Source organism: Bidens hawaiensis, unplaced genomic scaffold (genome assembly GCF_021521415.1).
Source record: "Bidens hawaiensis isolate Kalapana, Puna unplaced genomic scaffold, B.hawaiensis_p1.1 tig00015451_1, whole genome shotgun sequence".
In the NCBI taxonomy this organism is placed as follows: Eukaryota; Viridiplantae; Streptophyta; class Magnoliopsida; order Asterales; family Asteraceae; genus Bidens; species Bidens hawaiensis.
Genome location: NW_027492381.1, coordinates 88,942 through 107,326, shown reverse-complemented (window position 1 = coordinate 107,326; position 18,385 = coordinate 88,942). Strand labels below are relative to the sequence as shown.

General features: G+C 32.8%; 1 protein-coding gene and 2 pseudogenes across 2 annotated transcripts; 2 read left to right on the top strand and 1 right to left on the bottom strand.

Annotated features, from left to right (window-relative positions):
- The first annotated feature begins 707 nt into the window (after positions 1–707).
- On the top strand, positions 708–1,772 carry LOC143549221 (glutathione S-transferase T3-like). The gene is made up of 4 exons (XM_077040172.1): positions 708–1,173; positions 1,266–1,619; positions 1,692–1,696; positions 1,764–1,772. The coding sequence occupies exons 1-4, from the start codon at positions 708–710 to the stop codon at positions 1,770–1,772; spliced, it is 834 nt and encodes a 277-aa protein (XP_076896287.1).
- A 234-nt stretch (positions 1,773–2,006) lies between these two features.
- LOC143549220 (protein ANTAGONIST OF LIKE HETEROCHROMATIN PROTEIN 1-like) lies at positions 2,007–3,373 on the top strand (annotated as a pseudogene).
- A 9,220-nt stretch (positions 3,374–12,593) lies between these two features.
- LOC143549219 (beta-glucosidase 18-like) lies at positions 12,594–17,014 on the bottom strand (annotated as a pseudogene). Its single transcript, XR_013138106.1, has 11 exons — positions 16,850–17,014; positions 16,718–16,784; positions 15,111–15,169; positions 14,949–15,024; positions 14,785–14,859; positions 14,621–14,708; positions 13,774–14,026; positions 13,328–13,695; positions 13,156–13,258; positions 12,976–13,084; positions 12,594–12,777 (listed from the first exon to the last, which is right to left on the bottom strand). The product of XR_013138106.1 is annotated as a beta-glucosidase 18-like (transcript).
- Positions 17,015–18,385: the final 1,371 nt, after the last annotated feature.

Sequence of the window (18,385 nt, the reverse complement as noted above, 5' to 3'; positions counted from 1 at the left end):
GCACTTGATGACATGGATGATGCATGTAAAAGGATGCATTGGAGTATAAAGGAGAGGATGCACATACTTACTCAAGTGCAACCAAATGCACCCTAATGTCGGGTCCACATAATTTAATTTTTTTTTTATTAAAAAATCACATACTTTATTAAATAAAAAAAGCAATTTTAAAAGTGAAAAAGCCATTAACGGCTAGATAAGTTGTCGTTTTTTTTTTCTTTTTTTGACAAATATATTTAAAAAAACGGCTAGTTTTTTCCCCCTATAAATACCCATTAATACTAACTCATTTTTCACCTCAAAATCTTACAAACTCTCAAATTTTTTCAACATCACACTTTCAAAATGGATCCAAGACAGCAATTTTCTTTCACTGGTTTGTTAAACGATGATGATCAACAAAACCCACAACAACAACAACCATCATTCCCTCTTTTCTCACAATCACAAAACTTTTCTCAATTTTCACAAGCACAACCATATCCCCAGTTTCAACAAGGACCTTCATTCCCGCAATTTGGACAATTTCCTGTCATGCCACAGTTTCAACAACCTGCTTTTGATCCTCAACAATTTCTTCAATGGCAACAGCTTCAAAAAACCTCCCAAATGTAACAACCTCGGTTTCAGCAAACTCAAGAAGATCTTGTGGAATCACCATCAAAAGCAAAGCCAAAAAAAAGATAAAGAATAAGAAGCCAAGCAAGATGGTGACTGAGAAGAATGACGAGCAACCAACAAAGACGAGTCGTCAAAAGTGGCCTAATAGTGATGAGGTGTTGCTTGCCCAATGTGTGATTTCAAGTTCCGTGGATCCAATCATTGGCAACAACCAAAATGGGGATGCCTATTGGAGTGAGGTTGAAAAATACTATAATGAAAGTGAACCTGTAATTCCACGAGATGCTCACAGTCTACGAAGCCATTGGCATATGTTTAAATCTAAGGTAAATAGATTTAATGAATTGTATCTACAAGTGAAATCTCGTTACAGGAGCGGTTGGTCAGATGACCAGTACATCCAAGAAGCTAAACAATTGTATATCAACGATCCATCTAACAAGACTTCTGCTGCTTTCGCATACGAGCATGTATGGAATGTTGTCAAAGATCATCGTAAGTACAACTCTGCTACGCATGTTCATGGTTTTCAACCACCTAAAAGAACAAAAAGTAACAGCTCGGGGGGGGGGGGGGGAGGTATACTAGTTCTGCTTCCGATGCAAACTTTGGTCAATCTCCTGAAATCACAATATCACTTGAAGATGTTAATAATGAAGACTTTGAAGTTCAAGTTCAGCAGGTTGCTCCAACACGTCCAATTGGGAGGGACAAGGCCAAAGCCAAGCTAAAGGGCAAAGCAGGAATAGAGTCGTCTGAATACGACATGAGGAAGCTAAAGCTTATTGATGAGATATCCTCGACCAATCGTGCTAAGAGTGAATCGATCAGCAAATTCGAGCATAGAATTGATAAATTCTATGAAATTGAGGAAAAAAAGCTTGAGATGAAACAAAAAAAAAAAATACTCTTACTTGACACGACTTACATGAATCCAGCTCAACGAGCCGAACACGAGGCAATGTGCGCTGAAATCCGCGAGAAATACGGCTACAATCGTATTTAACGCTTGCTTATGTATTTTTATTTTTAGGAAAATATAATTTCTTTTTATGTTTTTTTATTTTTAGGAAATGTAATTTCTTTTCATGTATGTTTATTTTTAGGAAATGTAATTTCTTTTTATGTATCTTTATTTTTAGGAAATGTAATTTCTTTTTATGCAATGTAATTTTAAATTCCCAACGGCTAGTTTAATTAAAAAAAATTCAAATTCCCAACGGCTAGTTTCTGACGGCTAGTTTCTAACGGATAGTTTAACGGCTAGTTTCTAACGGATAGTTTAACGGCTAGTTTCTAACGACTAGTTTTTTAACAGCTAGTTTCACTATATATACCTATCTAGACCAGCCCTTTTCACACACACATCCCTTTACATTAAACACTTCTATCTACAATTCAAAATGAGTTCAGATGATGAACAAGTCCCACAAAACATCCCAATAATGTTGATTCAACACTTTCAACATCTCATTTCCAATGATGTTGAAGAATTAGCAATGCAGCTGTTTGAGCTTGATGCTCAAGATGCGGCTGATTCACAAGAAGGAAGTTCTTCTAGGCGGAAGGGCAAACGAAAATACATAAATAGAGGCCGAAAGGATGGAGATGCCCGTTTGTGGAACGATTACTTTGCTCCAGAGCCGGTATTCAATGAAAGCTTCTTTAGACGAAGGTTTCGGATGAGCATACGTCTTTTTAATCGCATTGTTAAGGAAATCTCTAAACCAGGTAGTTGTCAACATTTTAAGTATTTCACACAAAGATACGATGCTGTTGGTGTAAAAGGTCTTTCACCAATACAAAAATGTACAAGTGCCATTCGTCAGTTGGCATATGGTGCATCAGCTGACCAATGTGATGAGTACATATGCATTGGTGAAAGCACTTCCATTGAATGTCTACACAAGTTCTGTAGGTCTATTGTTGAGGTTTTTGGACCACGGTATCTTAGAAGGCCCAACCAAGATGACATTCAACGATTGCTACAATTGCATTCTGAAAAACATGGGTTTGCTGGAATGCTTGGAAGCACAGATTGCATGCATTGGGGTTGGAGAAACTGCCCAACAGCTTGGAAAGGACAATACACTCGAGGTGATCATGGTCATCCAACCATTATGCTGGAGGTTGTGGCATCACACGACCTTTGGATTTGGCATGCATTCTTTGGAGTGGCAGGTTCAAACAATGATATCAATGTTCATAATCAATCACCAGTATTCAATCAACTCTTAGAAGGGAATGCACCACAGTGCAACTTTATTGTGAATGGGAATGAGTACACGCAAGGATACTATCTTGCAGATGGCATTTACCCAGAATGGTCAACACTGGTAAGAGTTTCGTTTATCCGCCAAACAATAATATTAAAATGCAATACTTTAAGCGACGACAGGAGTCTTGTAGAAAGGATGTTGAAAGAGCGTTTGGTGTCCTCCAATCAAGGTAGGCAATAATACAAGGCCCTGGAAGATCTACAAGCATACCAGTGTTAGGTGATATAATGCATGAATGTATCATTCTACATAATATGATTGTAGAAGATGAAGGTTATATGATAACTGATTGGTCCCGTGAAGAACATGAGCCTGAGCCACCAAGTTATAATAGAGGTGCACCCACTGAGTTTGCACGCTATCTGCAGAGGTGTAGATCCTTACGAAGCAAAGATACTCACATCGCACTACGCAACGATCTAATGGAACATCTCTGGAATCTTAAGCAAGCTAATGAAGCTAATGATGAGTAGATTTGCCCGAGTAAAAAGCTTAATTTTAGGTTATGGTTTCATTAAGTTTTATTTTGATTTTTAATCTGAATTCTACTTTAATTTAAATATATGTGTTTTACTTTTTCTAGGAAATGTAACTTTTTTATATAATGGAAGTTTAATTTTTATTTAATTTTATCTTGTTTTTTATTGTTTATTATTTAAATATATTTTTATATTTATTTATTAAAACTACAAAAGAAAACTTTTTAAAGAAAAATTAAGAAAGAAATAATGATGTGGAAGAGAGAAGTTGCATGTGGAAAGGATGGGTTGAAGTTAAAAAGAGAGAGAGGATGCATCTATTAAGGATGAGTAAAAAGCTGATGTGACAGTAATGACTAGGATACATGTAGTAAATGCAGGCTGTTGCATTGCGGTAGTCTTATTAACTTATGTAAAGGTGTCATTTTCAAGCTTAAATTTTTGATCTTGAAAATTAAAACACATAACTAAAATGGGTCAAATGAGTTAATCATGATGAAAGTTATCTTGAATGTATTCACATGTATACATTACTCCTAAATCCCATATCAAGAAAAGCTTACACTATTTTTTGTAGTGCTATTGTCCTTGTAAGCGCTCTGTTTATTTTATACACACAAGATTTGAAAATGTTTGACCTTAACATTTTTTAACATTCAGGCCTGAAATTGAAAATGCATCCAACGGGAACCAAATACTGAACATTGAAAAAATCTAAAATTTATTGTTAACAGAACACCAAGTGCATTACAGAAGAATGGTTTTAAAACTAACTTCATGACTGTTCAAATGTCATAAGCACTCCCAACATAAAATAAAGGGTAAAAACCACCACCCCTCACTTTTTTTACACAATATTGTAAATTTTACCCGTTTTCAACCAAAATTTTTAGCCCGGCACCCTCGTTTATTAATATTTTTTTTACTGAGTCCTCTCTCCCGGGCATTTTTGTCCAAGCTTCGCGCCCCTCCTCACTAATCACTTTGTTGACTTTGTTATAAATCTTTTTTTTTTGTGTGTTCTTTACTCAGTTGTTTAATTATTAGTATAATATAGAACTCTCGCTGATTAATATAGAACTCTCGCTGAAGGGAGAGAATGGAGGATTGCGTGATAAATGGTCAGTTTTGGTAATACTATTTGGTTTTAAGTTGTTTTGATGCAACAATGCCTTGCCTTTTTTTTACATGAATTTTCACAATTGCTCTTAAAACATGTATTTGAGAAAGATGTTATTATTACTCATGTTATACATTTTTTTTTCGCAGTTAATCATGATTAACGTCTTATTAAAAATCCATTCTAATCATATACGTAATTCATGTACATATACGATAAAACTTCCAACTTCATAACGACAAAATCATATATAGTTGACGTAGGAACTTAATAACGGATAAATTATCGTACTTGACATACACTTATACACACCATACGAAATACCATAGCTATTTTGGATGAACGGAAAATAAAATGTTTAAACCAAGAGTTTACCGGTAATACACAACAAAATGAATCTAACACCGGACTCAATAAAAAACGTTCAGTTTTTTGAAGCACTATTAAATATTGATAGTTAATTAGTTGCTATAGTTAGCGCTTCTTATTAATTTAACATTAGTTATTTAGTTATGACACCCGCCGCAACGCGCGGGCTCTCATACGAGTATGTATATATATATATATATATTGTTAATGTAATAAAATATATAGTTTTTAGTAACATCGAACTACTAATTCTTTGAATCTTTGTGATTAAACATCAATTAATAGAATAGAAAGATTAAATAGTTTTGGATATATCTACCTTTCTATCTTCATATGCTATTAAAGCAAAATCTTTCTTTCACATGTTTGTACTAAAAGACGGGAATAATGCAATTTAAGTTTATTTGGTTTAGTAATTGTAGAAAAACAAATCAAAACCATATAACAAAAGCCCAATCTTCATCAAAGTGTAAAACGTACACCAAAAATATTTGACAAATAAACCATATTCTCTTTTATGATTGATATAAAGCAAAAGTGCAAAAGTGACATAAGTGAGCTAAACCAGTGGACCAGTGGTTATGTTTGGACCATCCTTAATTAAATGGAATATATATTCAATCTAGAAGGTCATAAATAGAAAATTTTGATAGTTACAAGCAATGTTGTAAAAGTAGGTTTCTAAGGCAGAGTGCTCGCTACAAGGTATGTCGCTGAGACGAGTTTCTTTAATTCCGCCTAGTTGCTAAGAACTGTTTAAAGGTGGTCAACCTCAGTCAGAATCGCATCTAGTCGGTGAACATGAACCGATTTTGGCTTAAAAAATAAGGCACAACTCATATATCTTTAATATTAAAGAATAAATATCATTTTTTTTACTAAAAGACTAATAATTTTTAGAATAATTTATTATTTAAAAATAAATTTCTCTTATTTATATTGATCTTACTTATTTTATTATAAATATTAGTAAATTTATGATATTTGACATATATATAATATCCAAAAATTATTTTTCTTTATATTTACCATGTCCGAGTACTCCGAGTACACCCAACTCCCCAGTCGGCCGCATAGGGTCCGCCTAGCGACTTTTGCAACCTTGGTTACAAGAAATAAACACGGTCAAAAACAAAGAAAAACCGGAGAGAATAAAGTTCCATTCATACCACAACAATGTTACATGCATCATATGCGTACATGTATATTGAGAAACCTAAAAGCCCCTAACTAATGGGTTGGGCCATAAATGTATGTATTTATAACGCTCGGTCACTCCCCCTCATACATTTTATATTACGCACTACCAATGTTATACGATTGGATAATGTTGACCCAATTCTTCTTGACCGATATTAACTAATACAACAAGATTAGTTATTGAATTATATATAAATGCAATAATATTATAAAATATAATATTTCTAATTGTTTTATATCGGTGTATTTAAAAAAAACATATGTTGAGATTATACTTTAATTTAAAAGAATCCACTTTATATATGTTTAATTTTATTAAATTTAACTATTAGAAACTTTGAAGGTAATTGAAATAATTTGTTGGTGGAATAATGACAGAAATATATAAAAGTCATATGCACCAAATTATGCCATTAAGATTTGGAGTATAATTGGCTCAATATTACAAGGGTTACGCTTAGGTTAATCTCTTGGGCTACAAATTGGAAATTCGGCTAAATATAAATAACTTATGGGCTGATGGTTGGGTTGTGATGGATCGATTTAGCAAGGAAAGAAATGGAGATGAGGCACCTAGGTCGACTAGGAATTAAATAAAAGGGCAAATTACTTAAGAGTTAGAGAAAGGAAGAAATTATTATTGATTAGAAGCGGATTACTAGTCGTTCGAAGAGAGTTATTTTAAAGCAAGTTTTGAGTAGAGCCATTCTTAGGTTAATAAAACATTCGGTTTTCATCTTTATTTTATTTTCTTTTCTCGAAGAGTGCGAACATGAGTTTTGCTACTGAATTGATTTGTTTTTGTTTATTATTATGAGTAACTAAACCCTTTGAACTAGTCATTATTCCACCAACGAATTATATTAATTAACTTCAAAGTTTATAATAGTTATTAAAGTTAATAAAATTAAACATGTATAACGTGGATTCTTTTGAATTAAAGTATAACTAGAAATTTACCCCGCGCGTTGCGGCAGAAACCCAACTTAACACTCAGAAAAGTCATTAAAAAGGTGAAATCAAAGTAAAAATCGTATAAAACGATAAATTTTGTAAGTTCACAAAGTATGTGCTTTGTAATCATGGGCGTAGCTTTAGTTGGGCCAGGGGTGGCCCCGCTCTGTTTTTCCGCTTGGTAGTGTAAAGTTATCTTTTTTCGGCCGAAATATTTTATGCATAGTGTAAATTTATCCGTTTTTTACCTAAATTTTGAGTTTGGCCCCCTCTGTTTTTTGCTCGGTAGTGTAAATTATCCTTTTTTGCCAGAAAATTTTATACATTTTTACCCGTTTCCGACCGAAATTTTGAGCCCGGCCTCAACCGTTTTTTTGCTCGGTTACATAAATTTATCATTTTTCAGTCAAAAATTTTTTATACATGGTGTAAATTCACCCGTTTCCGACCGAAATTTTGAGCCCGCCCCCCTCTAGTCTATGATTTTTTTTATAAATATTGATTCCGGCCCCTCGACGTGTATGTTCAAGCTTCGCCACTGTTTGTAATAGAAAAGAAAAGCCAAATAAAAACATCAACATGCCATAAAAAAATATGGTTCCCGGACTTAATTCCTCGGAAGATGACATGAAACACGTCCGAGGCCAACCAAAATCAGTTTCAAAATAACTCAAAATGAAGTTTAAAACACCAAAGTAAAATAAATTTGTTATCATTATCTTTAACGTTCAAATCCACCCATGCAGTACTACTCTGAAGAACAACATATGAACTACTTTCTGGTTTCGGATTTTATTATTTTAAAGCAAACAAAATAAAAATATCAAAAAACCAAACTTGCCTGCTTCTCTTGTTTTGAGTTGCAAACAGTAGCGACAAACAAGAGTGTATTTCAATTTTCAATATTACCCGTGAGACACCCTTGTAGTTCTACCAATTAACTTAAAATTATACTATATAAAATTTGAGTTGCTATAAAAATGACTTGTAATCAAGCTTTGACCTAAGCTGTATTCATCACACTAAATCTCATGCACCTTACCTTACGAAATGGGTAATTGTAACAATAGAGCATCGATACAGCCGACACGTACAAATACGTGGCATAAAAATGAAGCAATAATAAGTGCTTGTACATGATGCACTAAAAACAGTATGGCTAGCACAGTGTTAATATGTGAGTACCAGAAACTTCTAAGTTAATATATATATATATAATCTCATCATATGTTCTTTTAAATGCACTGATGTTAAACAATTAGAATTATTATATTTTATAATATTGTTGCATTTATATACTCCCTCCGTCCCTTTGAATATGTCCTATTTTGAATTTTTAAAGTCCTTGTTTATAAACTTTGACCTTAATTATATACTTTTTGTGTTATATAAAACTTGATAAAAATTATACCGATAAAAACATTTTTTAAAACATACTCAAATCATATAACTTTCATCAAGTGTTATCTAACGCTAACAAAATTATTTAAGGTCAAAGTTTATAAATAAAGACTTTGAAAATTCAAAATATGACATATTCAAAGGGACGGAGGGAGTATCATTCACTAGCTAATCCTGATATATTAGTTAATATCGGTCCAACCCATTAGTTACGGGCTTTTAAGTTTCTCATTATACATGTACATATATGATGTGTGTAACGTTACTGTGGTATGAATGAAACTTTATTCTCTCCGGGTTTTCTTTGTTTTTAATAGTATTTATTTCTTGTAATTTTAAAATTTTCTATTTCTAGCCTTCTGGATTGCATATATATTCCATTTAATTAAGGATAGTCCGAACATAACCACTGGTTTAGCTTCCTTATATTACTTTTGCTTTATATCAATCATAAAAGAGAATATGGTTTATTTGCCAAATATTTTTTATACGTTTTACACTTGATTGAAGATTGGGATTTTGTTATATGGTTTTGATTTGTTTTTTTACAATTATTAAACCAAATAAAATTAAATTGCATTGTTGATTACTTCTTCCAAATAAAATTAAATTGCATTGTTGATTACTTCTTCATATCGTATTCCCGTCTTTTGGTACAAGATGTAAAGTATAATTTTGGGTTATGGCTTCATTTTGGATCTTCAAGTCTTACTCCCGTCAAATAATCACCATGTACATAACTGTACAAGGCTCGTAGGAATGACATCAACCTGCCGAGAGGATAAATGAATTAACAAAATACAAGTGTCGCGTTGTACATTGTCCCTGCATCGTGTGAGAGTGTGTATCTTATATAAAAATTATCGGACCCTATTAAAAGTTTAAGGCCTTATAATTGTTGGTCTCAATTTGTTTACCAATACTCCATGCATTCAACGATAACTTATTAGGTTATTGGAAAATCTTAGCTAGAGGTGTTCATGGTTTAGTTTAAACCGTGAAAACGTCCAACCCGTGAAAACGTCCAACCCGGTCACTGGTTTGATTTACGGATTGATTTTTTTGTTAACTTTCAGTCAATCAGTTTTAAAGTTTTTAAACCGTGACGAATGATTTGGTTTATGGCTTCAAAGTTTTCAAACATGTTTAAAGCTAGACATGGACCTAACCATAAGATTTTAATATATCAATTTTGAAAATATATTCTTGCAATTATTTGATTACAAACACGCACCCACACACATATAGTTAAATGTTATAAAATATATAGTTTTTAGTAATATCAAACTAATAATTCTTTGAATCTTTGTGATTAATCAACAACTAGCATTGAGGACCCGCGCAACGCGCGTGTCAATGTATTGTATATACAATTAAGCAATTAGACAAATGTCACACTTTATGATTGAATTCAAACCAACTTCATAAAAGTAACATGTATTGTGTACTTGTATTACAACCACCAATACCATTTACAAATACATAGTATACATTCATCACATATAATGCAAGCCTTCCCTGTGCCATATATCGCTGAAGTATATTGCTATTTAATTCAATTAAAGCTGTTAAAAAGTTATCTTTTAATATATATAGTAATAATATCCAACTGGATTTACATAAGCTTTAGGTTCTAAGTAAGAAGCCTTCAAAGTATATATTTTAGTCAATAAACAGGTGTTAACTCGAATGTGTTAACTCAAAATTCGAAAAAAAAAAATTTGAATCGTTTAAAGTGCTAGATTTCAACCGCGTTGACCTGAAATTGACCAAGATACCCTTAGTAGCAAATTTATGTTTACGTTCTTATATTGGCCCATTAAACAGCTGCAAAACCTTTATCTCAAAACTGAAACCGATTCAGTTTTGGTGACCCATAACAAATTTTCAATATGGAACTAATAAACGGGTATGCGGTTTGCTATGGTTATTGATTCGGAAGCGTTTTCTAACAACCCAAAATTATCCAAAATAACACTTTTTATAAAATTTGACAACGACCAATATTGAACCTGACCAAAACAGTGGCATTTGACTCAAAGAAACTATTTACACAAATTTGACCCATAATCATTCTAAATGAACAAATGACACCAATTATATTATGATTATTGATCATGTCAACAACTTTTAGTATATATAAAAGTATATATGTACAATACCTGAGATAGGGTTCATGTATCTTGGTTAATGGCATCCATAATAGGCTCCTTGAATCCTTCAATTGCATAATAAAATGCTATGTTAACACACATAAGTGGAAAGGCAAAATAAAGAAGCTTGCATTAGCCAAAATTAATCAATACCTGCGAGACCGCTAGTTCAGCAACACTTAACAATGAGCAGTGGCTTTTATCAATTAATGTTGATGTTAAAACAACATGAACTGGTTGTAGCTGAAACTGTAAAGGAACAATGCTACTGATGTTACCAAAAACTATAGAAAGTTCACATCTACAGGTAAAAACCGTTTAAGCAAAACAACAGTAGTTGTTCGATTTGTTTTAAAACAATTGTTCCATTAGTTGAAAACAACTGACGAATTCTAACGACTTCAGCAGTTCTGGTAAAAGTAAACGAAACTAAAAAGTAAATGCAATTAGCACCCGCGCGTTGCGCTGGGTACGCGACAGAATAAAAACTTGTATCCGACATTTTAAATAACGGACTGTCATCACAGCCTGGACATAAGAGTCAAGCGCTCAGATCTCCGCCCTGGCTGCAACAACTGTTGCCTCGCCAAATAACGGACCATCATCATAGCCTACACTCAACAAAGCGACACCGTTTCAACAACATTAACTTTGACTAAAATTCCCCTGCACTACAACATAGAAGAGATACCCAACCATGAGAGCTTCTTCATCAATGAACACCAATAAACCTCAAAACATATAGATGTGAAAACCACATGCACAGATCAGTGTCAAATGATCACCATAGCACAAACAAAAAATGAATCGAAACAGCTTCGGAATGAAGCCGAGTTCATCATCATAGCCTTTATATAATTACCAACGTTTTCAAGCTATGGACCATCAAGTTAACGTGTGCGTAGCTAGAAACTGTATTCGAAAAGCCAAAAATGGCAATAGTCCAGTAGCACACATAAACACCACATAAAAGACTAAAAGCAAACGGATTTGATCACAACCTTGAACACCATTCAAGCCATAAACACCAAACAATCACCACAAAAATGAAAATAATCTCATCATTTCAGCCAGTAATTAGATAAAGTTTAGGAAAGTTGTATAACTAAATCAGCGTAGAGTATAATAGTTTAAGCATGGGTACAACAAAAGAAGCTATAAGTACATATTTAAAGTTGTTAAAAAGTTCTCTTTTAATATATATAGTAATAGTAATAGTAATTAACAGAATAGAAAGATTAAATAATTTTAGATATATGTACCTATCTATCTACGTATACTACTAAAGCAAAAATCATTCTTTCGCATGTTTGTACCAAAAGATGAGAATAAAATACGAAGAAGTAATCAACAATGCAATTTAATTTTATTTGGTTTAGTAATTAAAAAAACACATCAAAACCATATAACAAAGCCCATTCTTCATCAAAGCGTAAAACGTAAACCAAAAATATTTGACAAATAAACCATATTCTCTTTTATGATTGATATAAAGCAAAAGTAATATAAGGAAGCTAAATCAGTGGTTATGTTCGGACTATCCTTAATTAGATGGAATGTATATTCAATCCAAAAGGGGCCAGAAATAGAAAATTTTGAAAGTTACAAGAAATAAACTCTATCAAAAATAAAGAAAAACCGATGAGAATAAAGTTTCATTCATACCACAATACATACATCATATATGTACATATATATTGAGAAACCTAAAAGCCCGTAACTAATGAGTTGGACCATAAGTGTATGTGTTTATAACACTCAGTCACTCGCCCGCATATATGTTTATAAGTTTATATATTCCATCCTTAAAAAAATTTCATCATTTATCAACCTTTATCTACTTTTTTGTTTTTCATTTCCTCCTCATAAACGATTTTTTTAATATATATATTTATATTACCATTTCTTCTCATACAATAGTTTTACCAACCAAACAAGTTACATTCCTTAAATAGAATTAATTCAAATTCCTTTAAATTCCAATTCCATCACAAACATTCTACGAACCAAACGACCTCTAACTATCAATCAGGCTTTTGGTTTCCAAGAAATCTTGATACCATCTTGCTGACAATTTGGGTATTCGGTCAAATGTTTGACGGTCAACATAATGCAACCCAAATCTTACATCGTACCCATGTGTCCATTCGTAACTGTCCATCAACGACCACACAAAATAGCAACGAACATCGGCTCCATTACTGTCATTTCAACAACGAACATAAGTCAACATATTTTTGACTTTCTTGGTCAAATTGACTAACTTTCAAGTACATAACATAGAATCATATTATTCAAGGTAAATGTGGGCTAACTATATGACTTTTAACACCAATTTTCAAGCCAAAACTTAGTCTGTATGACTTTAAAGATTAAGGTCAAAAGCACACAAAACTCACCTTATGGCTTTAAATAAAGAAGCAATGTAAGCCTGATGGAATTCAATTCTCTTGACATCATTTAAAATCTCTTCAACTTGAACATTATCCACATTCGGCGACGAATAACCTTAAAAAAAACTTAAAAATTAGTCACCATAATATACCAACAAATACGCGTTAAACACAAGAAAACGTTACCATTTTCGACAATAAACATCGGTGTGTTATTGTACCTAGTCTTGACATAATCAACAATCTCTTCCATGCCTCTAGGAACCACAAAAAACATTTCCATTGATGTCTGAAAATACAAAATCAATATTTTTTTAATACCAATTAAAGTAAAAAAAAAAACAACATAATATCATACTGGTTCACCGATTAGCACACCGTCACGCTCTCCTGTAATTTCCACAAAACCTTTAATAGCGCGATTAGCGGTTTCAAACAGCTAGAATTAGTGCAATCTTTGGCATATATGGCTGAATAATGGTTGATTCCAATGAAATCAATACTGTTCTTCATAAAATCCTTTTCGTCTTGGGAGAATCTTGGTAGCTCGTTTCCATGATATTCACGCATTTCTTGAGGGTAATCTCCGAATATAGGCGGGTCAAATGACCATCCAATAATAAAGATCATGGCCCTCTCGGCAGCTTTGCGATCCAACTCACTATCAGTAAGCGGTTCATACATGAAACAGTGTGCAACGAGTCCAATCAAACCGCCTTGTCTTGACTGCACAAACAAATCCAAATTCAAATTTTTCTTTATACCAAAATGCATACAATTTGCATTAAAAGTTTAACAACTTGCCTGATATTGTTCATGATAAAGCTTTGCAGCCTTCCCATGAGCCAATAACATGTTATGCGTAACCAAAAGAGGCTCAATATCAGAATTGCCAGCTTGACAGTTGCCAAACGGTTTTGAACAACGGTTAGGTGGATAGAATCCTTTTTCATAAGCCATTTCTGCAACAAAAGTCGGTTCGTTTATTGTGATCCAGTATTTTATGCGGTCTCCAAAACACTTGAAACAAGTTTCTGTGAAGTGTACGAATTCATCCCTGCAAGAAAGGCGTTAATAAGTGTCTAGTTATTCTACAAAGGGTGACATAAATGAGAATGATGAGAAGGATTTGTGGCAAAATGGAAATACCTAAAAAAAGATAATAAAAACATCATAACTCAAAATTAGAAAAGAGAACGAAAAAAGTAAAAAACAAAAATGTTTCCCCGTCTTCCTTGTTTTAGTCTTGATATTTTGTTATATTACTCAACATTGTGTTATATTTTGTTCGGCATTGTGTTATATTTTGTGATCTATTGTGTCTTTTTTTTATTTATCATTGTGTTTTTTGTTTATTTTCGTCATTGTGTTTTTTTTTCTCTACATTGTGTCTTTTTCTTTTTTTTAACGAAAATAACGGAGGAATCATTTTAGTTTTTTTTATCTTTTTTTTTAATTTATATTTGAGTAATGATTTTTTTGTTATTTTTCTCTAATTTTTTCTCTGGTTTTATTTTAGGTCACAAATCCTTCTCACATTTCTCATTTTTGTCTATCTTTGTATTTTAACATTTTCCCGTTAATAATTACATAATTAAGAAAAGATTAGTTGGTTTGAGGGTAAAAATGTAAAATAGACGGTTAAACATACTGCATTTGTGGATCGAGCCAAGATCCAAATCGATCTTCGAGTTCTTGAGGGAAATCTTCATGGTGAATTGTCACGAACGGCTCGATTCCTGTATAACTTCACTTTATTAATAATCAAGATGTTTTGATTTTTAAAAATGATAACAAATATGCATAAAGATTAACCTTTTAGTACAAGATTATCAATAATCTTGTTGTAGAACATTATTCCCAAAGGATTCACTTCACCTGATCTTCCTCCTAAGCAAAATATGATGAATGACACATTATTTAAATAATCAATGAACATAAGAACTAGATGATTAACAAACATGGATAACAAAGTTTACTTGGAAGAATTCTAGCCCAAGAAATCGAAAACCGATACGCTTGCATGCCAAGTGAATGCATAATCTCAATATCTTTCTGTATAAAAACTAAATTATATAAAACAAAACAATAAAAATAAAAACTTTTTATGAGTTATAATAATGGAGGATCAAGAATGATACCATGAATAGATGATAATGATTATCTGCAACATCTCCATTGTCACCATTATCTCCACACCCTAACAACAATGGTGGCTATATATACAAGCATTTGACTTACATTTAATGAACAGAAACTGAACCAAAACAAATACTGACAGTTTGGTTTTATGTTTTTTAAATTATTGAACTTAAGGTTCGGTTTTCATTTTGTATGTAATAAAACAACAAAACGAATTTATAGCTTTTCATTATGTAACCATAACTCTATAAGTAATTATAGGATTTAATAAATATTTAACTTAAATATATATATTTTTTGGAACAACTAAATATTCTGCACTACGTGGATTGAACACTTGACCTCATATTTCACACCTAACCCACCAAAGTGGGAATGGCTATAAACTTAAATATTTTAGCTTAAATGTATAACAATCAGTTAGATATTACTTAACGAAATGATTTAGGCATGAATTTATTATTTGGGGCCAAATTTTTTCTTTGAGCATGAAATATTTAATCTCAAATGGAGAGACCAAAAACCCCAAACATAACCGAATTTATAGAATTTCATTTTTAATTTTTTTTGTTTTAAGCAGTTACGAGTATTTAATTAATGTAACTTGAATGTTTTAACCTAAATGTATAAATAATTAACAAAGTAATTTAGGCCCAAATTCATTATGTTGTGCCCAGTTGTTTAAAATCAAATGGCAAAACCGGAAAAAAAAACTAAAGCTACCGAACTCCAACTGACAAAACCGAGACCAAAAAGGTGTAAAAAATTCAAAAACTGAAGTTTTTTGGTTTTCAGTTCGGTTTTAACCCAAAATTGACCCAAAAAACCAAACTGCGCACACCCCTTCACACAAAGGAAAAACTTTATATAATAGCAACAAACTTTATCCATTGTACCAATTAGGTTACTCTAAATTTATTTGTTTCAATTAGGTTACTCAACAAACTTTTTTTTGCCTCAATTAGGTTACTCATAAACGTTTATTTATTTTGTCTCAATTAGATTATATGATGAATTACTTGTTATCTTTTCGAATTATTATATCATTTTTTTGAACGGGTAATTATTATATCATTTGACTAAATTAATGTTAGATAAATTTAATTTATTTTTTTTTAGAATTTTAATCATACGTTCATAAATGATAAAAAGCTCAGTAGTGTATGAAATTTAAAAACTAAAAATATTTTAATAAAAAAGTATTTTTAATAATAACAAAATTTGAAATATGGTGCTTTTCGAGAAAACAAACACAATTTTTTTATATTTTAATAATTAAAAAACATGTTTTTTTTAATATGTCAATTTCTTTAATTAATAAAATCCATGTCACTAATTTTAAATTCCATATCATCGGTCCACATCACCGTTTACAAAATTTTTAAATGAAAAATATACCACGTGAGCATAATCATCTTCCTAAATGATAAAAAACCGTATAATCGGTACATAGGTGAAATTTGAGTGATCTGAATAACAAAAAAAAAAATTGTGAGTAACCTAATTGAGACAAAAAAAGGTTTACGAATAACACAATTGAAACAAAAAAAATTTAGTAACGATGAAAGTTTGTTACTGTTCTTTGTCCCTTAAACAAATGACTAACCTTTAGAATGACAAAACTCATCCCAATTAGTAAGAGACTTACCATCTTCAAGATATGCACCTTCAACCTACAAATAATAATAATAATAATAATAATAATAATAATAATAATGGAAAACAGTTAAAAGATTACTTGGTAAGCAGAAGTGCCTGCTCCGAAAAAAAACCCGGGTGGGAAATCGGATCTTTTGAGTGGGTGTTCTTCACTGAATCTTGTTCCATCACCATTAATATTAATGGTAGCTTCTAGAATCAAGAAGCAATATGCAAAAATGAGGAATAGTACTGATAACTCCATTCTTAAAAGCTTTGCTTTATGGATCCAAGTTTTTAGACTGAGGGGTGTGGGGCTTCAACGGGGGCGCTAGAGCCCTTCCGCTCGCGCCCCCAGGCGCTAACACCACACCACCAGGGGCGCTAGAGGGCAAATAGAGGCTGGCGTGAGCTTGGTAGCGGGAGAAGAGAGAGAGGAAGTCACCTTGTTTTTAGCAAAAAGAGCCGTTGGCTCGTATTAAATTAAAAAAAATATATATTTTCTTAAACTTTTAATATATACCTTTATAAAATATACTCCATTTCACAATTATACACCTTTTCTCCTAAAATCCTCTCAAAATTAACAAAAAAAAAATGTCGTGGTTCTCGTCTGATTCCGACTCCTCCGAAGAGGATGATTTGCTTCTTCAAGTAGGGGGAGTTTTGACCGCAACCGTGGTGGATCTTTTGCAAAATCAAGCCCAGCAACCTCAAGTCCCGAGAGTTAGAGCACCACCTCGTGATCGTGATCGATCGGGTGCTAACGATACTTTGATTAGGCATTATTTTAGCCCTCAACCGGTATACGAGGAGTCGGATTTTCGAACTCGTTTCCGAATGAGCAGACAATTGTTCATGCGTATAGCAAGTGATTTAGAGGCACGGTATCCCTTTTTTCAACAAAGGGAGGATGCTAAGGGTCTCCCCGGTTTTACCTCTCTTCAAAAATGCACGGCTGCTATCCGTCAATTAGCGTACGGCATTTCGTCGGACGCTTTGGATGAGTATTTACAGATGTCGAAAAGGGTTGCACGTGAATCCCTTCATTTTTCTGCCAAGGTAAAAAACATTAATTTTAGTTTTTATTAAATATTTATTACATTTTTTAATATATATTATATGTTTATAGATTATTTTAATGCCTATAACTATAGATATATATATACTTATATCGTATTTATATACGTAGGAGTCATATCGATTTACTCTCGGAGATATCTGCGTAAACCTACAATGTATGACATCCAGCGCATATATGAGGTGCACGCAGAAAAACATGGTTTTCCTGGGATGCTAGGTAGCCTCGATTGTACGCATGTTGGATGGGCTATGTGTCCAACGGCCTGGCGAGGTCAGTTCCACCGTGGTGATCATGAAGGGCCGACCCTTATACTTGAGGCGGCGGTGTCACAGGATCTTTGGTTTTGGCATGCTTTTTTTGGTGTTGCTGGGTCAAATAACGACCTTAATGTTATCGATCAGTCACATTTGATCAACGACCTTATCGACGGGGTTGAACCACCTCAAGCTTTTGTTGCAAATGGAGAACTCTTCAAGTACGGGTACTATCTGGTCGATGGTATTTACAACGAATGGGCTTTGTTAGTGAAAGCTTTTACAGATCCAATAGCCG

What these genes read in the sequence shown, in the direction of transcription:
- LOC143549221 (XM_077040172.1), top strand. Translation starts at nt 708, where the DNA reads ATGGTGACTGAGAAGAATGACGAGCAACCAACAAAGACGAGTCGTCAA. An exon ending in ACCACCTAAAAGAACAAAAA is followed by an intron (nt 1,174 to 1,265) that starts GTAACAGCTCGG and finishes TATCACTTGAAG; the next exon opens with ATGTTAATAATGAAGACTTT.